At 43.1% G+C, this 23,586-nt stretch overlaps 1 protein-coding gene across 1 annotated transcript in view; it reads left to right on the plus strand.

Annotated features, from left to right (window-relative positions):
- The first annotated feature begins 351 nt into the window (after positions 1 to 351).
- The window catches only part of TXLNB (taxilin beta), a 50,036-nt gene continuing 26,801 nt past the window's right edge, over positions 352 to 23,586 (plus strand). The window contains exons 1-4 of the mRNA XM_034765526.1: positions 352 to 519; positions 8,065 to 8,523; positions 10,871 to 10,962; positions 14,462 to 14,632. Coding sequence (XP_034621417.1) covers positions 8,079 to 8,523; positions 10,871 to 10,962; positions 14,462 to 14,632 — 708 coding nt within the window. The 5' untranslated portion in view covers positions 352 to 519; positions 8,065 to 8,078. The remainder of the gene's footprint in view (positions 520 to 8,064; positions 8,524 to 10,870; positions 10,963 to 14,461; positions 14,633 to 23,586) is intronic.

A 23,586-nucleotide genomic window follows, 5' to 3' on the forward strand; every position in this document is an offset into this window, starting at 1 on the left:
TCAGAGTACTCCAGGGGACCGTCTGTGACTCCATATTGAGGCTGTTATAATGCCTAAACAGTTTACATTTGATAATTCTTGGGGATATCTAAGTATAGAACTAATAACACTTTGGGGTTTGTGCCCTGGTTCTTAATCTGCCCTGAGGTTGGTACTCATGCTCTTCAGTCACTGCATACAAGATTACGGGGCCTCAGTCTGTCATTATCTTTCTTCTCACGGTAGGATGTCAGAAAGGGGAGCAGCAGAAATGTCTGTTGGGCAGTCAACTTGCAAGGGGCCTCTCTGCTCTGCTATTAGAGTCAGTCCCCTGGGATGCTTGCACTCAAACTCTGGAGTGTTTCTCTCTTGATGTGTCATCCAGTCCTTCCCCCTCCCTTGGTCTCTCAGTCTCCCCCCTCCCCCCTCGCTCTCTTTCTCTTGGTAGCTGGAATACCCGGTGAGAGTCCTGTTGCTGTCCTGTCCTTGCCTGCACCCTCCTCCTGCTTTTTATTCCACTCAACTCTTCTTCTCTTTCTGGTAAGTCTGACAAACAATTTCTCTGCTGACACTATTTTGTGGCACCGGTCACTGCCTTTCATCAAAACACCTCACTTCAGTACTGTCAATGCAAGTTTTCAAGATAAGTTTATTTTGGGGGCATTACTTTGAAAGCATAGGTGCTGTGTGTGTGAGACACAAAGCCGATATAACAATAACAGCCCGGTGGGGGCTGCCACCGAAAGCAAGACATGCATTTTTCCAAAGAAAGATTAAAAAAAAAACATAATTAGATGAAGATGGATCTTATATGAGATCAAGGAAAATGGCAGTTTTGCTGCAAAAATAATCAGGACTCGGGTGTGGGTGAGACGTAAGGCAGGTGATCTAGTAAAGTTTCTGGGTCTGGTTTCTTTCTGTTCTTCTGCGGGTGTGTGTCCTGCAGCATCCAGTTACTTTGCTGATCTTTATACTAGAAGTTGTCGATAAATGCCGACTATTTTATGCCTGTTATGTAATTAGTCGTGTCAGGTTTATTATTGTTTTTGAAGGAATATGAAGGGTTTAGGATAACACAAGGCACATCCATTTGTCTGTGGGATAATCAGAACTAATCTGACATGGGACATGCCGGAGTTTGACATTTACTGCTTTAAGTTTTGCTGTAGTTTAAGTCTGAGTTCATTTCAAGGTAAAACTTTAGTTTTGATCAACACATGCTGTTTGGTTTAATCATGTTGAAGACTTTGCTTTACAGATGATTTTTAATGAATTTCAAGAATAAAGTGCTAAATACCATTACCCATTTTAGAAGTGCTTAAAATAGCTTCTGGCAGCAGAACAGATGCCATGTGTCTTTCTGCTGGCTACAAGAGAAGGCAAGAACTAAATATAGACAAGTGTTTGCAAACCTTCTTGAAGTGCAAACTGAAAGAGGGGAAGGATAAAGAAATACTTGTGGCAGAAAAAATGACACTTTTCATAATCCCCATCCCCACTTTAAAGGATTTACGTTGTTTACGGGGGAAAAAAACATTTATTTTTGTGGCTGTTCATAATTAATCAGTATTTCCTAAGTGCAGAGTGTAGCATGGTGGCAGAGCGTCTGTACTGCATGGGTGACTATTTTTTCCAGCAGTAGAAGAATACTATTATCACAATACTGCTAAGTCAGGGCACTGCCCTTTTCTATTTTGGGACCAATTGGCCTTTAAAGTAACCGTATAGACCTGAAAATGAGATTTAAGGTTTCAGAGTAGCAGCCGTGTTAGTCTGTATCCGCAAAAAGAACAGGAGTACTTGTGGCACCTTAGAGACTAACAAATTTATTAGAGCATAAGCTTTTGTGGACTACAGCCCACTTCTTCGGATGCACTGTCAGAAAACATTTAAAAGGTTGCTGTATTTTAGATCCAAACAAACTCAACATATGACAATACTGACCATTTGGGGATTATCAAATGGGGACCCACAGTTTCTCTCTCCCTTCGGACTAAGCAGATTGTGTGTTCGAATTCCCCCACTGGTGCATGGGCTGACTGCAGTAGTAGAAGCTGGACTGGCTGTTAAAGTGAGATGCTATCTCCAGTGGAAGTTAAAGTCTTGTTACATTTGTTTTAAAAAGGAATATTAGAGGATAACGCCGATATCCTAACCAACCTTCCCACCAACAAAACTTTTCCCACCTGAAGGATAGGTTTACACAGCAAAGAAAAACCCACAGCTGGCCCATGCAAACCTACTTGGGCTTGCAGGGCTCGGGCTGCGGGGCTGTTTCATTGCTGTGTAGACTTCTGGGCACGGGCTGGAGCCTGAGCTCTGGGACTGTCTCCACCCTGCAGGGTCTTAGAGCCCAGGCTCCAACCCAAGCCCGGAAGTCTACACAACAATGAAACACCCCCACAGCCCGAGCCCTGTGAGCTCAAGTTGGCTGGCATGGACCATCTGTGGATTTTTCTTTGCTGTGTACACATGCTCAAATGACTCTGGTCCGAGGGACACAGTGCCGTTCCATGATTCCTAAGCTCCAGCCTGCAACTGAGTTGGGGAACAAGGCAGGGCCCATAGATTCATGATTGGACAGATTCATTGCCCATTCCTCCTCCCACTCACCACAGAATAGGATGCAGCCCACATGGGAACTACCACAGCCATGAGGCAGTTGTAGTATTCATAGAGAATGGTATCCACTTAGGTGCCTAAAGCCAGATTTAGGCCACCAAGTCCCATTTTTAGGCACTTAAGTCCCCCATGGTGATCCATAAAACTATTACCCTCCTAAACTCATTGGGTGCTGAAATTTTTCAAAGTAAAAATTCCTTCAGCACCTACAATTCTGCCTCTATGCTTGCACACTGCTACCTTGCTCCAAGCATCTGGCCACCTATCTCCCACCTCAGCCCCAGAGCGATTCACAAATCTGGAGAAGACAGACGTTCAGCTGCCTAACTCACCCAATGGGCCTGATCCAGTGGGCAGACTGAGAGGGCACCTACCAGATCAGGCCCCATTCAAAATCCCGGAGGTGGTTGTGCCATTTTATAACTTTTATCCCAGTTGTTAGACCACTCATCTGGGATGGGAGAGACCCAGGTTTCGTTCCCTCACCCCTGGCAGGAGGAGAAGGATTGGAACAGAGGCCCTCCCATCTCTCGGGGGCGGGGAGTGCGCTAACTACTGAGCTGTGGGACATTCTGATCTGAGGCTCTCTCAGGCTCTCCTGTTGAAACTGTTCCATTCTGGCTAAATAATGGAAGAGTGACTGAAGCAAGGGGATTTGACCCAGAGTCTCCTGCCCCGTAGGTTGGTGCCCTCACCAGTGGACTACAGAGTCATTCCAATTCTCTTTCTCTGGCCCAATCATTCTGTTATTATTTAATCCAGAGTACAACAGCTTAACAGAAGAGAGCCTGACATTAGAATATCCTGTAGCTCAGTGCTTAGTGCATTCTCTTGGGAGGTGGGAGACTCCAGTTTCAATCCTTTGTCCCCCTCTGCCTGGCAGGCAGGGGCAGGATTTGAACCTGGGACTCTCACATCCCAGGTGAGTGCACTAACCACTGAGCTAAAAGTTATAAGGTGGGCACTACCACCTTTGGCCATTTGTGTGGTGTGAGGCAGGCACCTAACTCATTCCCACATGAAACTACACAGGCACCTAATCCAGAAGAGGGATTCCCATTCGTGGGTCGCTCACAGAACTAGGCACCTCCCAGCACCTATCTCTGAGAGAGAGGGTGGGCTCAGTACGTCAGTATCTGCCATCCACAAACTTAGGCAGCTCCCCCTTAGCATGCTGGCTTTTGTGGATCCCATTCTTAGGCACCTGTCTCTCCCCATTCATTGTATAGGAGCCAAGCCTAGACACCTAACTTGGCTTTGTGGATCGCATGTTGTTCATGTGATTTTCTAAATGCTGTGACACTCAGCATTGCAATGCCTAAATCCTGTTGTGCATTGCACCCAGAGTGATTCTATAACTGCTTTATGGCCTGATGAGGAAGGATTCCTGATGCATGGCCAGGTTACGCTGCAGGGAGTGACAAGGTGGCTGAGGTAATATCTTTTATTGGACCAACTTGTGTGGGTGAGAGAGACAAGCTTTCGAACTTACACAGAGCTCTTCTTCAGGCCTGGGAAAGATACTCATGAGTATCACAGCTTAATACAAGGTGGAAAAGATATTTCAAGGAGTAATATTAACATATCCGTGTGTCTACTATAACCAGATGTGACCTAATGTTTGGTACCCTTGAGAAATTGTAGCACATTTAAGGTTATATTTTATAGAGTGTTAGTTATGAATTTCACACTGGGTTTGCCTAGATTAGAGTTTGTGGTCTTGTTTTAACTCTATTTAATTTATTGCCAATTAATTCAAATTAATGACCACAATTGTAAATGCTAGTCTAAACACTTCACAAATGTTTGTGTTCTGGAATAAACATTTGTAGACATCCAGACTAGCATTTATAATCATGGCAGGTAATTTGAATAATTGGCAATCAATGAACTCACGTTAAAATAGGACCACAAACTCTAGGCTAGACAAACATATTAATACAAACAGGAATTGTTTGGATAAATCACTTATGCTGGGCCTAATTTTCCTCAGTAAATTAGGCACAAAATGCTATCAAATCAGAATGTTAACTTTTTAAACCCATTTCACACAGGGGTACTGACTACAGTAGAGGCAAAGCAGCAGAGAATCAGGCCCATTGATATGATAGTATTGTCCATAGGGCCAGGCACTGCAGTCTTTACACAGGCAAAACCCCCACTAAAGCCAATAAGAGTTTTGTCTATGCAAGGACTGTAGGAACAAGTCTGTAGGCCAGCATTTTAAATGGTGTTCCCCCAAAGATTCCCAATTTTATGCCCACAACTAATTGCTGGAGGACATGGTAGGCTATAGAAGGTTGACTTTCTTATCTGCAAGTAGCTAGACTTCTGAATTTTAACATTTAATACCCAAGATCAATTTGACGGGTAGGAGTTTGATATGCAGAGTCATGTATTACAAATACATTGCACATCTCTCATCATATACTGCCTTTTAAAACAGCAGCAACTTGGACACTGTAGAGAGTACACACCAATTGATCAGGGAGCAAAACTAAATTTCTTCTTTAAACCATTTCTCAGTTTTGTCATATTGCTTTATTGTTAGGGTCCTACCAATTTCAAACCCATGAAAAACATGTCACAGACTATGAAATAAGCCCTTTCCCATGAAATCTGATCTCTCCTAAATCAGCCGGGCTGGGGAGGGACAGGACTTGTCCTTCCCTGCACGGCTGTTATTGGAGGGAGATCAGACCCACCTCCACAGGCAGCACATAGAAGTGAGGGCTCTTGTTGTGGCTCATGGCGCCCAGGCTGGGGGTGGCTGCCGCCACCCACAGCTCCTGCCACCCGCACTTCCTGCTGCAGCTTGGGGCTGCTGTCCCCCCTCCCCCCCCCATGGCTCCTGCCCAGGATCGGGGCACCGAGGCTGGGGCCTGCTGCCACCACCCATAGCTCCAGCCAGGGCTCAGGGCTGCCACCCCCCATGGCTCCTGCCCAGGGTTGGGGCACCCAGGTTGGGGGTTGCTGCCGCTGCCCGTAACTCCTGCCGCGGCTTGGGGCTGCTGTTCCCCCCCCCCCCCCCCCCTGGCTCCTGCCTGGGCTCAGGGACCTGGCCTGGGGGCTGCCACCACCACCCCCCCCCCGGCCCCCCCCGGGACTTGGGGCTTTCGCCCCCCCACAGCTCCTGCCTGAGCTCCAGGGTTCTGCCTCCCCGTGGTTTTTGCCTGGGCTTGGGGCTACTTCCCTCCCCCTCACCCCATGGCTCCAACCAGGGCTCGGGCTGCCCAGGCTCAGGGCCTCTGCCCCCGCTCCAGGATCCTGCTTGGCTTGAGGCTTCAGGCCCCGCGGCTCCTGCCGGGGCTCAGGGCGCCCAAGCTCAGGGCTTCAGCCTCTGCCGTGCGTGCTGGGTCTCGGGGCTTCCACCCTGTGGCTCCTGCCAGGGCTGTGGCACCCATTTTTCAAATTGTCTGTGGCCCCTGGGTACAGGCCCCATGGGCCCATGCGTTAATCCACCACTGGCCCTGACTAGCAGCTAGGAGCCCCCGGTTGGGGCACTCCCTGCAGCACTGGGGAGATCAGACCTACCTCCACCTCTGGGAGCCTCCTTAAACTGCAGTTAACTCCACAGCTGCAGCACAGAAGTGAATATGGCAATCCAGCAACCCTCCTACAACAGCTTTTGAATTAGGACCCCCATGGTTACAACACCTTGAAATTGATCAATTTTAAGACCTGTGGCCATGAAATTGACCACAATGAACGTGAATTTGGTAAGGCCCTATTTATTGTGAAAGCAAGCTCATCTTTCCAGGATAAGACAGCATTGATCTTACATATTGGATTAAAAACAGACAAAGCATTCTTATTTATTACACTCTCTGGGGCTTTATGTCTTACCAGCTGTGTGACCTGTGCTATCACTAAAGGGGACAACAACAAAAAAGACAAACGACAAAGCTGAAAGAGAGAAATTCAAGGGCAGCATGAACTAGTTCTAGTAACAGGAACCAATCCTGGAGTCTAATCCTTCTGGTTTGCACCACTCCAGCAGTGCAAAGTAGCAGTAAAGTCAACGCAGCCTACTCCATGAGGAGTTCCCTTGTTTAAACTGTACCTCTGAATGGCACAGACCCAAAGTATTAGCTCTTATACCATGCCCCCTCCAGGACTCCAGCCTTCAGGGTGTGGCCATAGTAGGAGTGGCCAAGACATTTTTATGCCCCAGTGATTCCTGTTGCTAGAATGATCCCTGGCTGCTGTGTAAGTTAGAGCAGCCTTCACACAGAGTCCAGACCTCAGGGTTTGGGGAATATAAAGGAGGATTAATGCACAGCATAATTTAACTAGTGACTGTGGATGAGAAATGTTATGGGTTTTATTTGTTTAGTTTTACAAGGAGGAGGGAAACACATAGTATACCAGATTGATCTCTTGTGTAACCAGTGAAGCAAGTGATGTTGCACCTTAGCATCATGAAATAATGTTATGATGCTGGGATTCTGTCTTTTTATATGTTTTGTACAGTGCCAAGCACACAGTTAGTGGTACTAATTAAATATGAGAATAGTGTTTTGCAGAAGTTTATTTTATTATTAATTATTTGTTTTTATTGTGGTAGTGCCAATGGGCCCCACTGTACTAGATGTTATACAGTTACATAACAGTTTTAGAACCATTTTTAGATTTAAATATTTCTCTTCAGTGTTGCTAAATGAAGGTACGACACATTGTGCCATAATAAGTCTGAACTAAACAGTGAAACTGATTAAAGTTTAAAGCAATGGTCCCCAAAGTTTTCAGGATCACGGCCCCCTTAATCCTGTGTGTGTCCCTCACCCCCCCCCCCGAGCCAGGAACAGAGCCATGGCCAGGGGCCAAGGCTTGGGGTGGGGCCAGGGCCGGGAATAGAGCTGGGTGTGGAGCCACAGCTGGGCCGTGGTTGGGGGCCAAGGCCAGGGGCGGGCATGGGGCACGGCTGGGGGCGGGGCCAGAGCAGAGCTGGGAGTGGAGCGTGGCTGGGTGGGGCTTCCTCCCCGCCCCATTTGTGGGATGGCGTGGGCCCTGCTGAACCATCCCAAATGTTCCTCCGCACCCCCCCAGAGGGGCACCCCACAGTTTGGGAACCTCTGGTGTAAAGTGAAGCTGCCCCAGTCAGCTGGGGGAATAAACACAAGAAGTAAAACAAGTGGCATACAGTATACTCAGCAAGCACAGTAAATTAGATCATATCTGGTTTAATCGCCTGTGGTATCACTGGCAACGGGAATGAGGATTTTTTTTAAATGTTAGTTTTATGTGGGCATGTTCCATTTTTAATGTACAAAACTTGCTTTTTTCACTGGGGATAAATTGCCTCAGATGCTAAAGTTTTTTACATGACATATTTCTCAAGTAACAGAAAAGCACATTCCCCTGTAATCTAGACAAAACCACTAGTGTGTTGTATGATATTTGTGTACTATTAGATGGCTACATTAATTTGTTAATGTTAAACTTTCATTTGTGTGCTACTAGGTACTATACCAAGTATGGAGAATAACCAGCCCTCTGATCTCAAACCTGAACCAAACCAAGTACTCCCGCCTGCAAATAGCACTTCAACATCACCTAATCAGAATGGCCTTGAAAAACAAAACAGTGAGAAATCCTCTCCCAAGCCCAAGCCCCCAGAGAATGAAACAAGTGCTCAGCCTGAAACAACAGTTTGTGACATATCTGAAGAGCTGAGCCGACAGCTGGAGGACATTATTAAAACCTATGGGTCTGCTGCTAGTCTAGTGGAGAAAGAGAGAGCTGCTAAAGGAACTGACAAGCCTGAGAAGGGAGAATCATTCAATAACGAGGACGGAGACTATGACGATGCAAATGACGAGAGTGAGAAAGAGCAGATAGCTACTGGGGATGCCTCAGGAGCAAAGGAATCCACCATCAATAAGGAGCAAAAACTGGAAAAGAAAATCCTGAAAGGGCTAGGCAAGTATTTATGTAACTGAAATGCAGCCCTTCTATGAGTCATTGCTTAAAACAGAAAACACTCTGATCTATTTGTTAGTCTCTAAGGTGCCACAAGTACTCCTGTTCTTTTTACTTTGATCTATGTTGATTCCCACATTAAATCCCTATTGGTCATTGATAGTAAGAATTTTCTGGTTACGTGTGGAGAAGTGTGACTGTTGTTGCAAACTTTGTCTAGTTACATATGTTTTACATAATTATCCAAGACATAGGTTTAGGCTGCATCAGATGTTGATCCTTTTAATAACACGGACATCCAGGAGAATATTATACAATATTGTGCTGCCCAACTAGCACTTTTTTCTCCTAGTCAACGCAGTTTGGAAGTTGTGGGTTGGAGAATATGCTGGAGAGAGTTGTATTACCCAGGGGCCAAAAGAGTGGACTTTTCCTACAGGGAGTACACCTGGAGTAAAAAAGGTCCCCAGCTGGTGTAGAGCTGGCAAAGTAGCTCCCCTCGCAGCCTCTAGAATAGGAAGAGTACTGTGGGAACAGAAGAGGCCATGGCCACAGCATACTATGCTCCAACTACGTTCAACTGCACACAACCCCTAAGGGACCTTTTGCAGGCTGGATGTAAGTTAGAGCAGCACTAAGGCTGCTCTAATTTACACCAATGGTCAAAATGGTCCCCAAACTGCACCAGAATATTGGTGTTACAAAGGTGGGTATAAAGTATTTAGTTGTCTACCTCATCAAAGGTGGGTGTGTGTTTTAGTCTGACAATGTATGTACAGTGCATTAAAGATATAGGGCCAGATTCTCTCTTGCATCCAAGATTCCACATGGGGTCAGGGAGCCAGATGTGGCTACCTGATTGCATGGGCAAGTCTGCACTGGTCCTCGATAGAGTAGCCTAAGGGTCTGCTTCAATTTACACGAATGGCATGTGGTCACTGAGGATCAGCATAGTGGCATACAATCCTACCCTGTCCCTCCCTCACTTCAGCAGGCCCCTGCATGAGCTTTCCCAACACCAGCATGCCCCGTATACTGGGGAAAGAGGATGGCACAGCACCAGCTAAGAGTATCCACCTGCTGAGGGAATTCTTACTTGTTACAGCCAGAATCCAGCCCTTTTGCACCATACAAAGACTCTGGCCCAGAAATCTCTAGGTTAGTACTGTGCATATAACCCAATCGCTTTGCTAAAAAGTATTGAATAAAAATAGTTCATGAGCAGGGATCCTAGAAATCCATTTGCCATGGAAAAATGCAGAATTTGGGTTTTTACAGAGAATCTTTAGGTTTTACATTTTGTGAAAAAATAAAAAATATATTAACTATTAGCTAATTTTTTTTGAAAATACCAATGTCACTTAATCAATGCATGCAACCTCCCCACCTTGTGGTTGATTTTTGAATGCGCTTTAAATTTACACAGCTAAACATACTCCAATACACTGCTTCCACGAATAGAGGTTACTCAATTGCGTATAGGGGTTCGTGTTTTAATGCATCTCAAATTTCACTTCAGCTTCCAGACGTGAGTAAGAAAGGATGCTGAAAACATTAAAAATCACTTTAAAGATCATGTCACTAAGTTTGGCAAGGATAAATTTTCTGTGTATGGTAATGTGCTGTTCTGTATCATATGCAGCAAGGCTGTATATTATGTTAAAAGGCAGATAATTGTATGACACATAGAAAGCGCTAAACAATCAATGAAAAGAAACAAAAACAAGAGGCTGAAACAGCAGGGCAATTGACAACAGTAAAGAAACACTGACTGGATCATTCTATTCATTTTATTTTATTATAATGTTTGATGGCACTGATAGGCTTCAAACTTGCTTAAACATTTTAAATATATCAGTAAAACATTGCGTTTAACTGATACCTATATATATTGTGGCTAGGAAAAATAAAGTTCAGCTTTTCATTTTAATTCTGGAAAAATGCAGATTTTTATGGGTTTTTCCTGGAGAATTTTGGTTTTTGTATCATAGAAAACTAGGATCCCGGCTCATGAGGCAGATTTTCAAAGGCAATTAACTCCCATCGACTTTCAGCAGAATTTAGGCACCTACGTGTGCTTTTGAAAAATCTACACCTATAGCTAGAAAACTGTTCAGGGCCAAGTTCTAGAATGGGATCAAGTTCTAGACATGTTTGTGATTAGCAGACTCTGTTCATGTCTTCCTCTAAAAAAACAAAAACAAACAAGGTGAAAATTATTCCTTTCACACCAAGAGGTTTCATTTGTAACTGAGCTTTTTAGATTAACACATCAAACAGCCTATTTCCTAACAGCACACCATATACTAACTGCCTTCTCATCAACCCTCTGTTTCTTTTTTTTAAGGGAAGGAAGCCACGCTGCTGATGCAAAGCTTGAACAAGCTGAGTACGCCAGAAGAGAAGCTGGACATGTTATTTAGGAAGTATGCTGAGATGGTTAGTATAGCATTTGTTGACTTATGTGAGAAAAAAAAAATCTATACCTGAAGTGATAAACAAGATGTGCAATACAGTATACTCTAACTTTATTCTGTATAAAGTATTTTATACAAACTGTGTCCCAAAACACTTTTCAGGGTTAAATAATAAATCATAGCCAAAGAAGGTGAAAAACTAAAGGGCAAGGCCCAAAAGCTATATTTTCAGAGGAGATCTGAAAAGAGATGGAGAATTGATGAGGCAGAACATTGGCAGCTTAAATGAAATATGTACCAAACCCTTTAGTAAAGTGCAGCCTAATTGAAGACATGCATTTTGCCAACCAGCTGTGAGGCTACAGCCATGATAAAGAATTAACATCTAGTGCAGTTGAAAAAGGATTTTCTCCTTATTAAATTTGCATATTTTCTACTATTCCTAGTCCTTTTTAAAGAAGACTAAATGTTATTTTTTATACTATAGGTATAAGCTTAAGATTATAGGACCAGAACAGTTATTTCAAATTCCATGTATTCTCTCCTCTTCATTTCTCAAGACTTGCCTGCCCCCTCATCACACAAGCAACTTTCACAAGAAGATTCTGAGCACATATTTTAGGTCAGAGTCTTCTCTCATATACATCAGAGTAGTTCCACTGACTTTAATATTTCTATTCTGGGTGTAACTGGGTAGAACTGATATCAGAATTGGGGCCAATATCACTTGGAACATAGGGAAAGCTAAGTAAAGTATCTGACACAAATATATAGGTGGCAGGCCTGTTCCCTACTTGCACCTTGTGTAATCATTTACATCATTTCAGCATGGCTGTAAAAACACTAGGAGCCTGATTCTCCTTTGCCCTGCTCCATGTATAGTCATTAACATCTGTGCAAAGTGGGTGGACAACACTACCACTCTGATTTGGTAGGGTTTTATACCCACACTTCACATGTGTAAATTACTACACAAGCTCCCAGACAGGAGAGAACTGGGCCCTATAGTTACAATCCAAATGCCTGATCCTGCAATGAGCTCCCTGCTGGCAGCACCCCTGCACTCCCTCCCATACAGAGCCCCATTTAAGCCAGTGTGGGCTGATTTTCAACATAAGTAAATTGGGTCCATGTGAATGCACTGATCTTACCATGCTGAGCTCATTGTGGGATCAGGATCTAATTCATCCTCTGTGTAATTCTATTGGCTACATTTGGCCTAGTGTGGGCACCAACAAAACAAGAACAATTAGGTAGGTAGATTGATTGATTGATTTAGGAGCAGAATAATAAAAGACCTGATGAATAACTAAGAAAAATCAGCCATAAAAATGTTGTGGACTAAATTTGCCAGAGGATACTCCGATTTTTCACACTTGCTGTCTGGTCACACTATGCTTACTAATATCCACTGTGCTTAGGAAAACCAATGTTTGTAAAACACACAGTTAAGAATTCCAATTACATCACCAACCAAAAGGCTTGGGTTTTGATGAAACAGAGCAGGTGATGTTTGTACTTGAAACAGCTCTCTAAAACCCAGAAAACAATAAAAGTTAACAGCATATCACATTTGACTGCCTGACTTCCTCAGGCAATGATTTTCTCAGTGTATTAGTTCCTGGACTGTTTGCTTCCTAAAACAGATTTTTAAAAAACTGAGAAACTGACCATGGCTTTGCACTATCAAACCAACACACACTGGAGATTAGTGGAATCTAATGTTTGTTTTTCAGGTATGTATTATGGAGTAGAATGGGGTATCAATAAATACCATTCTTATTGTTGAAAGGCTTTGTCCAAGAGCATTTTTTGATAGAGGGTTGTGAGTTCAACATTATTCACAAGTTTCTTCAGTGAATAATTCCTGGCCTGTAGATCACTCCAGTTGTAGATACTGAAACTTGGATAAATTAATAGTTGAATAGATAAAGCAGTTTCCACTGCTTTAAATTAGCCACATATCATGTGGTATTGTTTCTGTTCACAGATAGGGTGATTTACATAACTAATCAACAAAGTGTGAAATTCAAGCTTTATATTCTATTGTAATATTCACACCTGACATCAGCACTGTATTGGTCAGTTGCATATATCAACCATCACGGAACATAAATAATACCATGTAATTGACCAACACAGTGCAAATTTTGAATTCTCTACTTTATTATAGAGTGTGCTAACGGTAACAGGATCAGGTGCCTCTCAAGAGCCCTTCATGGTCAAGGTTGCTTCAACAGCACCCTGCCTCAGTTTCCCTTATTCCTGAACACCTTAATTAAACTCCACCAGGTCAGAGTCCTTAAACATTTCCCTTTTGGGTCTAATTTTCTTTCATAGATAATTGTTCTTGGATAAAGCCTTTCCACTCTAAGAATGGCATACACTGATATTCCCTTCTACTCCACAGTGCCTACCAGAAAAACAAACAGACCCATCATCATCCTACTCCCCAAGCATACTTTTGGTTCAGCAGCTCTGACTCCAGGAGCCTGCTTGTCACACCACAGTGTGACTTTAGTGACAAAGTCTTAACAAAACTACAGGCTTGGTTCAAGGTAAGACTCTTACCATGCTCCTTCCAGCAAGATGGTGGACCACCCCATTAGTCAGGATCTCCCACAAAATCCAAAGATCTTGGTTCCTTTGTCTTCTTGGGTGAAAAATAACTTGGGGTTCTTTGCCCATCTCTTTTATACACCAATTAACTTTTGAAATGTATCCTTCTCAAAGTCCAGTGCCTCTGCTGTGCGGAAAGGTGCCATGGAGTCTGATGGAGAAAGTTCCCTGCTGGTTTCTTCCCCGCTCGTACTTTCTACAATGCAAAGTGATATGTCCCTGCAGGCTCCAATATGCCAATGTCTGACCACTTGACTATGATTACCAGTTGTCTGTGATTGTACCTGGATGGAAGCATAGGCATTTTTTCAGACAAAGAAAAAACTCTTTACCCACTTCCCAGACTTGTCTAGTTCAAATACAGAGGGAATTCATAACTTCACATATAAGACAAACACATACATTTTACAGTGATACTAATAACCACTCTATTATTTGCTTTCATATGATACCTTACAAGGCATATTTTGTATAAATATTATTGCACTAGTGTGTAGAGTGTGAATACAGGGGTGACTAGGGTCACAAGAACTCTAAACAAACTCAATCCTGGGGCTTCTCCCCTTTTCCCAAAAGAGGATCCAAGCCTGTTTCTTCCCTGTTTTAGGCAGGTCATTCCCAGCCCTACCTGGCTGGAGTCATTTGGTCCCTGAAATCTCAGACTCTCCTGCAACCTTCTAATTCTCTATAGCTTCACTCTGCATTCACTGGGCTATTGTACAGATTGTGATTTTACTGCCAGTAGTTTGCCTCTCTTCACTAGGTGCTGATATAAATACAAAAACTTTCCAAACAATGAAAGAGGAGGAACTTAGTTGAAAACCAAAGAGCTCATTTTCTTTTCCTTCCTTTCAATATACTGCATTTTTATTTTTACCTACATTTTGCCCCTATGTCTTTAGCTGGAAGAACATCGTGCTGAGCAGAAAAAACTGAAGTATCTACAGAAGAGACAGGCGCAGATCATCAAAGAGAAGGACCAGCTGCAGAGTGAGCACAGCAGAGCCATCCTTGCCCGCAGCAAACTTGAGAGTCTCTGCCGGGAGCTCCAGAGACACAACAAAACCCTCAAGGTTAGTAAGAGGCCTCTCAAACTACACAGCAGGATACATGCCCCATGTTGTGTGGGCAGGCTCAAAAACATCCCTGTGCTGTTCAAACATCACACTGAAAAGATTATTTACATTAATGTATACAATATGCAATTATATACAGTAGACCTCATTCCTACCTACAATAAGGCCCTTTATATGAGGGGTTGGATCACAGAAATCCCCTTAGGAACTGCCAACTGATGTGCCAAGACTACGTCTGCCCCTGCTTTCCCTGCCAGCATGGGACTCCAGCACCCTGTCTTGTTGAGCCAGACATGCCAGCCCGCTCCAACACAGACCCAGGGTCTGAACCACATGCCCCAAAGCTGCAGACTTAACTGAAAGCAACTTACAGAAGTGTTCCTGTTTTTAACACTCAGATGCCCAACTGCCAATGGGGTCTAAACCCCAAATAAATCCGTTTTACCCTGTATAAGCCTTATACAGGTTAAACTCAAACTGTTCACGCTCTATAACACTGATAGAGAGATATGCACAGCTGTTTGCCCCCCTCCTCCCAGGTATTAATAAATACTCTGGGTTAATTAATAAGTAAAAAGTGATTTTATTAAATACAGAAAGTAGGATTTAAGTGGTTCCACGTAGTAACAAACAGAACAAAGTGAATTACCAAGTAAAATAAAATAAAACACGCAAATCTAAGTCTAATACTGTAATAAAACTGAATACAGAAAAAAATCTCACCCTCAGAGTTGTTTCAATAACTTTCTTTCACACACTGGACATCTTCCTAGTCTGGGCACAATCCTTTCCCCTAGTACAGCCCTTGTTCCAGCTCAGGTGGTAGCTAGGGGATTTCTCATGATGGCCGCTCCCTTTGTTCTGTTCCACCCACATATATATCTTTTGCATAAGGCAGGAATCCTTTGTCCCTCTGGGTTCCCACCCCTCCTTCTCAATGGAAAAACACCAGGTTAAAGACGAATTCCAGTTCAGGTGACATGATCACATGTCACTGAGACCCCAAGCCTTCATTCCTCCCAGCCAGACTCACAGGAAGGCCTACCTGCAAACAGAACCATCCACAGTCAATTGTCCTGGTTAATGGGAGCCATCAAGGTTTCAAACCACCATTAATGGCCTACATTTTGCATAATTACAATAGGCTCTCAGAGTTATATTTCATATTTCTAGTTTCAGATACATTTATACAAATAGGATGATCACACTCAGTAGATCACAAGCTTTGTAATGATCCCTTACAAGAGATCTTTTGCATGAAGCATATTCCGGTTACATTATATTCATACTCATTAGCATATTTTCATAAAATTATATAGAGTGCAACATCACAATACGGTTCTGGCTGTGTAAAGGGGCCTATTAGGTGAGTGTAAATTATATTTTCACCAACTGTAATCCTTATTTATGCTGTCAGAGTGGTGCAAAGGGGCCTTTGTGTGAATGACACACCGCTATGTGTACATTGCAATCAGAAGTGTGACTGAAGACTGTGTGGACATACCTGAACTAGCTCTGATCTTGCTAACGCCAATAGCAATAGCAGTGAAGCTACTGCAGCAAGGGTGGCAGCACAGGCCATACAATCATGACTGGAATCCTGGGCAGCTACTCAAGTAGCTAATCAATGTTGCCACCCTTTCTGTCGTATACTTCTTGTACACAGTAAGTTGCAGGACTGCTGCTAAAAGTTCAGACTCTTGTGCCAGATGTGGACAGGCCACAGAGCTTCCTTTATAGAGATAGATATATCAGATGTGCCTGCCATGAGATCCTTTAATGATGCGTTTCTCAAACTCGGGTCTGCGGACCCCTGGGGGTCCATGAAGGTATTCCAGGGGGTCTGCGGGCCTGCTGATCAACTCCTCCCCCCTCCCTCAACTCCTGCCCTCCTTCCCAGCGCACGCCGTGGAGCAGCTATTCAGGAGCGTGAAGAAGGTGCTGGGAGGGTGGGGGAGGAGTGTGGACAGGGTGCACTCAGGGGAGAGGAGGAATCATCTGCAGGGCGACCAGTCCCTCTGATCAACTCCTCCCCCTCCCTTCCAGTGCTTCCTGCATGCCGGGAAATAGATGTTCCCCAGCTAGGAGAGAGAGGGGGGAACGGGGATGGGGTGTGCTCAGGGGAGGTCGGAAAGAGGTGGGGAAGAGGAGGGACATGGGTGGAACCGGGGCAGGAAGAGGCTGGGCGAGGTGGGGTCTTGGGGGGAAGGGGTGGAGTGTCGGTGGAGCCTGGGGCTGAGTGGGAGGCTTGGGGGTCTGTGAAAAGTTTCAAATCAAAATGGGGGTTCTCAGGTTACTAAAGTTTGAGAACCGCTGCGTTAATGCATTGCTTGTCTCTAGCTTATTACAAGCTCAGGTAAAGTATGTTTCACACAATACCACCTAGTGGCAAAACATTATAATGCAACTTTGTATTAATTACATCTCCCCCTTTAAGTTTTATATTCCAACCATTTACAAAATGTACACTAGCACATTGTCTTTAAAGTTCAGTATGGATCAGTCTGTTAAGTGTCTCTGAATCATACTGGTTTTCTAATTACACAACCTGAACACGTAACAACTCGATCATTTGGCTATCCATTAGTTACAACTGGCCATGGTTGATTTGTAATCTGCATCTTCTTTTTCTTGTTATGCATCTGCCATCAGCAGAGTTTGCTCTGTTGATTATGATCTCTCAGCAACAAACTGTAGTTGTCAACAGTTTCTGCTGAACTCTCCATGTTGGTTTCAATGACATATGATGTGGGCATGAGTGTTTTTTTTTTTTTTTTTTTTTTTTTTTTTTAAACACACACACAATAGCTGGATTTCTCCATCCTTTTTCTACATCCAGTTTTGACACAAAGACGGTCATCAGTTTCTACACCCGGCAGTTCTCTAATTGAGTTGCTTCTGTTGTAAAAGAGTTTATAAGCTCTTTTCTCCGTTTTAGATGATTTGGCTACTTTCTTCATGTCTGGCCACTTTGGAGATATGACTTTGAAAAAGAACCTAACAGTAGTACTGAAATGTCTTTCCATCAGGAGTTGTACTGGACTATATCCAGGAGCTGTTATAGATATTGATCTCTAACTCAGAAGAGCAAGGAATGGATCTTCTTGTAGTCTGAACAGATCTCTCAGACTCTCCATTTGCTTGTGAGTAATGTGGGCTGCTAGTAATATGATCAAAATCATATTTCAGTTGGAATTACTTAAATTTTGCTGTGGTGAATTGTGGTCCTTTGTCCACCACTAGTTGTTCTGGAATACCCAAATGAACAAAAGTGCTCATCAGTTTCTCAATAACACTAAGACATATTATGTCTTTCAAATACAGTCTTTCTATAGATTTTGAAAACTATTGACCAGGTAATGATGGCCTCTGAATTAGCATAAATGTGCAGTTAGTCTCTTCCAAGATCTGTCTGGTAGAGTTGTTGTTATTCTATATGGTTCAGCATTGCCTCTTAAGGTTATTTTACTAGATCTCCTTTTAAAACTCCTGTATCATCAAATACTCCATTGAGTTCTTCCACCTTTCTCACTAGTCCCATCATGGCTGCCATGCAGCAGCTGAGAAGGTCGTTGGTCTTTAATCCTTGATCACATGCATTTTGAGTACAAAGCTTTTTTTTTTTTTTTTTTTTTTTTTTTGGTATGTTGTTTCTGTGGGGAACTGGCCTGTGCAATTCAGAATACCTCTAGGGCTAGTCAGAGCTGTGTCAGGTGACTTTAGCTCTGGGAAGAGTTGAAGGTGATTATAAGGCTCCTCTGATTATATGACTGTCATGTCTGCTCCTGAATCAATAGTCTTTCCATGAATATTCATTTTCACTCTCCGGGTGGGCTCTGTGTCATCACACATGATAGAGCCCAGAAGCTATGGCTCTTCATTGCCTGTAATATGAGTCAACATCCTAACTGCTTTAGTGCAGCAAATAGCTGCACAATGTCCATATTTTGTGCATTTATTACATATTGCACCTTTGACTGGACATGGATCACTGGGCTATGCATTTTCCCATATCTTGTGCATTTAGTCTGAAAGGTATGTAGTAAGCCTGGACTATATCCCTCTTAGCCTCAGGGGGATTATGATAATTACTTTTAGCCCTCTTGCTGTATCTGTTTACAGCTTGTAAGCTTGTTTCTTGTCTTTCAAGTCTGGCAAATGACTCTTGGTTTTGCTGTTTGACCGGTTCAGATACTTTACTATTTGAACAGCTACCTGTTGGGTTTTCTGTTTTGAACTAGTCATAGAGTTCGCAGATAAAATCTTTGAAAGCAGCTGCATTCTCATGCCCCAAATCAGTTTTCTGCTAATGCATGTAAAGTTCTGATAAAAGATTCAACAGATTGCCCTGTTTGTTGAATTCTCTGGTGAAAACATGCCCTTTCATAAATCACATTTCCATGAGGTATGAAGTATTCATCAAACATAGCCAGAAATCTTTCACAATCATCTCTGTACCTCTCTTCAGTAAAGATAAAACATTTAAAGATATACTCTGCCTTCTTCCCCATAGCATAAATTAAAGAGCATACCTGGATATCTCCAGTTTCCTTATGGAGTTTGGTTACACTGTGAAATCTTGCAAAATATTGCTTCCAGTCTCTCTATTCTTAAGGTATGTCAAAGCTGAAGTTCTCTGGGGCACTGAAGTGTGGCATGCTGATGAAATAGATCCTGAAAACTTTGTTGCTTTTTTTTCCAATGTGCAACTATTATTGCTGCTTTCCTTCTGTTTCTGTTCTCCTCTGCAGTTAAGTTGCCTTTACTTCTGACATCTTGTCACGTACCACATATGGACTAGTTACAGAGCTTCCACCAGAGAGAGATACAGGGAGATTGTGATGGGATGACTATCCCACACTCACCCTGCAGGGTTTAATACAGGCCAGATGGGCCAATTAACCCATTAGGCAGCTGATTAAGGTGGCTCAGCTGGGCAGGAATAGGTGTGGCCTAGAAAGCCCAGGAGCTGAAAGGAGAAGGGGCAGATGGGAAAAGGTAGACACTCCTAGGAGAAAGGGAGGAGCGAGACTGCAGATACTCCATAGGGAGAAAGAAGCGGCTTTGGGGAACTGGTAGGCCTAGGAAGAAATGGGGAACCAGTAGTAGGAAGCAACCCAGAGATAGAACAGTGAGGCCAGAGAGAGGAGGCCCAGACTGCTGAGCTGAGGGCCCCTGGGCTGGAACCCGGAGAAGAAGGTGGGCCCAGGTTCCCCTACTAGCCACAGGGCAAGTAACACTGAGGCAATGAGCGGGAAGGCTGCCTAGGACTATTGAGGAGCTAAACCTCCCCCGGAAGGGGGGAACATGGACAGTGACACAGCTGGAGGGCCAAAGTCACAAGTCACATTGCAGTTCCTGAGGCTGTGAGAGGGGTTGCCGGTGGATAGGAGAGACAGTGATGGTGGGCAAATCGCGGATAGGGGACGTCAGCTTTGAACTAATCCCCAGAGTACCACTCACCAGTCCGGCAGTGAGTGGTGTGCCCCATGATATAGATGTGGTCTCTTTAAGACACACTTTAATGCACTGACAAGTATAGCCATTGAGGTATATGCTCAGATAAGGTATATTACACATGGTGCCACTCAGTGACTGAACAGCGTAATACAGTTTAGCATTTCTCTACACTTTCTGCCATGGCATCACTGCTATTGTTATTCAAGCTAGTTAGATCAAAGCTAGCTCAGGTATTTCTACATGTGCTGCAGTCACAATTGCAATGTAGACGTACTCTTAGACTCAGTATGTTTTATATATTACATATGTGTTTCCATAATAAAATAAGCACTAGTGATTTGCTGCAGGAGACTCACAAGGAGACTCACAAGATATAATTTGGGTGCTGGGGTATTTTGAAATGACCAGTGAGGATGAACCAAGCCAAAAAGTCCGTCTGATTTGCCTTGAAGATGAGAAGGATGTTGACCTAGTCTGCAAAAACTGTCTCAAATTACAGTATCTGTGTGAGAGAGAAATGTTAAGGTGTGTCAATGGGCTCAGATTCAAATTGTGTCTGTAACTTTTTTGGTGTATTAGGTTGTGATGGATTCACAGGGTCTGGTCTGTGCCCTAGCATGTAACCAGTCTCTTGGGAGTGACCCCTTTAGTGTGCTGGTCCCCAAGGATCCACACAGTTCCATAGGGGCAGACCCATGCCTCCAGGACTCCTAAACCGGGCCTTCAGGCACCAGCAATCCAGGGCTCCCTGCAGCAAGTCCAGCCAAACCAGACTCCCATGGGAGACTTGGACTGTGCCCCACCAGAGCTCAGTGTCCTCTGTGAGTATCTGTAGTGACACCCAAGCAGCTTTTTGAAACAAGGTAACAATTTATTAGTCACTCTTACTCTGCCCCAACAGTAACATTTTGGCCCTTTATACTCTGTGCATAGCAAGGCAAAGCATGAAGGGAAGCTCAGACACACAGGAATCATACAAATATTACCAAAATTCCCCACTTTTCACATATGCCACTTAGATGTGAAATCTACAACAACCGTGTTTCTTTAAATATCTTATTTTCTATTAATATGTCTCTGTGGCTAATTTTCCTTCTAGTTATTTGTGAATACCCATAAATAATAAATATTATTATTGTTATTACACAAAAAAATCTCTTTTCTGATCTGTTATTAAAATAAAAATCCTTCTTCATAGGGAAATATTGAGTGTAAAGTTACAGACTTGAAGTCACAGGTGCAGATCCACAGCTGATGGAAATCAGCACAGCTCCACTGGCTTTAATGCAGCCGCACTCACTGATTTACACCTGCTGAGGACGTGGCCCACGGAGTCTAGACTAAATGTTCTTGTACACTGATTAGAAGAGAGATTTGCTGGGAAACTATCGCTCAGTCTACACACTGAAGTTTCAATTGTTTGACTAAAAGTCGTTTAAATATTATTTAGTTAAACCTGCACGGGCACATTTATATTGGTTTTAAACTGTTTATATCATTTTACCTTAAATCAATATCAGGCAGTTTTAAAGTGACTAAAGAATGTCCACTCAGAGTTAAACCAGTGGAAACCATACGTATTTTTTTAAAACCCATCTTTAGTTAAACCAGTGCAACTTTGTGTGTAGAGCAGACCTAATAGTATGGTGAGAGTAGATATGGGACTGGTTGCATTGTTGAATATCATAAATGACATCTCAGTAGTCAGATACTTCTTGATCTCACTATGACTAAGGTAACATAGTTTGCTCCCTATTTTTGCATGGGGCGTAAGTAGTTCATAGGGCCTTTCATCCTTAAACCTAGCAAGACTGTCTCCAATATCTGTCATCTTTTAAACCGCTTTACTTTGGAATGTGTGACCAGCCAGACAAACTTTTGGCTATTATTATAAAGCCAAATTCTGTTTGGCTTCCATTGGCTTTAGTACTTGCCATGTGAGCAAACAATACACAATTAAGTTGTCCAGTTGAATCACCCATAGCAAGAAGTGAGGGTAAACCTGTCCCCTAAAGGGGATAAAAGTTTCTTAGATGCTATAGACCTTTCTGTAAAACACAGAAGCACTAACCCTACTCCAGCCTTGTGCTGACATCACAAGCAAGCAAAATAAAATAAGCCAGTTAGGAAAAAATATCAGTGTTTTCAACATGGATAAGAATTAAATTCGTAATGAAGACAGTTACAAACTCTCATAAATTTAACATGATCCTTGTAGCATTTAGTGGGTTTTTTTAAAAGCCCACCTTCTAGAGTCGTGATTACATGAAAAAAAGAATTTAAAGCTACGTTTCTAGTCCTTAGGGTTTCAGAGAGAGAGAGGGGGGGGGGCTAAAAAAACAGAAAGCAAATAAAAAGAATCCAAAGTGTATTATTTTTTTAAATCTCATGGTTTTAAGTCAATTTAATTATTTGGGGGGAGGGGGAGCCTGGCACATAATTTTTGAACACTTGGAGTAGGCAAATCTGCTTATATTGTATCATAAACCATGGGGGAAATAAACTATAGAAAGCAGCTGATTGTGTCATTTAAGTTACAAAGCGCAAAACTTACCTCTTCTATCCACACATTTCTCTGTGTTGTGTTATTGATCTGAAAATTAGCTGACAGTCTGGTGGCTGTTTAATGACATAAATATCTCATGTCCCTTGTGCTTCTTGCTCATGGACAGTTAAGAGTAAAAGATCAGCCAGTCACCAGTTCTGATTCTGGGCATGACCCAACCAGTTTAGGAGTCAGACTGACACTGTACTGCCTCAGAATCATAGGATCATCAACCTAATCAGGGAGTAGTAAACTGAGATGGTGACCCTGGTCTGATTTCACGTGCACTCATTTCACTCAGGTGTGACTTCAGTGGAATTACAGTATTCCTGATTTACACCTGTGCAAGATCAAAATAAACCTGGATAATCTTAATTCTATGAGGTCTTTTATTAATAAAATATCACTCATTAAAATGATTAAACCTACACATAAGGTAGCGTTGCTAGTCAAAGTTCAGGGCTATGTGGGAGTTTGAGGTGGAAGGAGAAATTGGTGGCAGCCAGGTATTTTTTGATGCAGTTTTGTTTATTTACAAGGAATGCACAGAGTCCTGTATCTTGGAACACAGAAGGAACCAAGAACAAAAGGGAGCAGTTTCTTAGCTTACCAGCCCCTCTCCTCCCTCCCCGCCCCCGACCTCTTTAGTCAACACCAGACCTAAAAACTCTCTAGCTTTTCCCACTCCAGCATCACACAACTGTGCTTATAGGCTCCTGCTTGCTTTTTCTTGCCACTTTTCCTCTGCCTCTCTCTCTGTTCTTCTTTGTGACCTCAGCAGTATCTGAATATTCTCTCACATTCCCACACACCCTCCCCAAAACAATACACAGCCCAAAAGCTCCTGAGGGGGTTCACACACTCCTGTTGGCTTAGGTGAGGCTTATGTTTATAGTTATGTTAATTGAAGGGTGAGTTGACACCTAACAACCTCAATGGCATTTTA

This window comes from Trachemys scripta, chromosome 3 (genome assembly GCF_013100865.1).
Source record: "Trachemys scripta elegans isolate TJP31775 chromosome 3, CAS_Tse_1.0, whole genome shotgun sequence".
NCBI classification, from domain to species: domain Eukaryota; kingdom Metazoa; phylum Chordata; order Testudines; family Emydidae; genus Trachemys; species Trachemys scripta.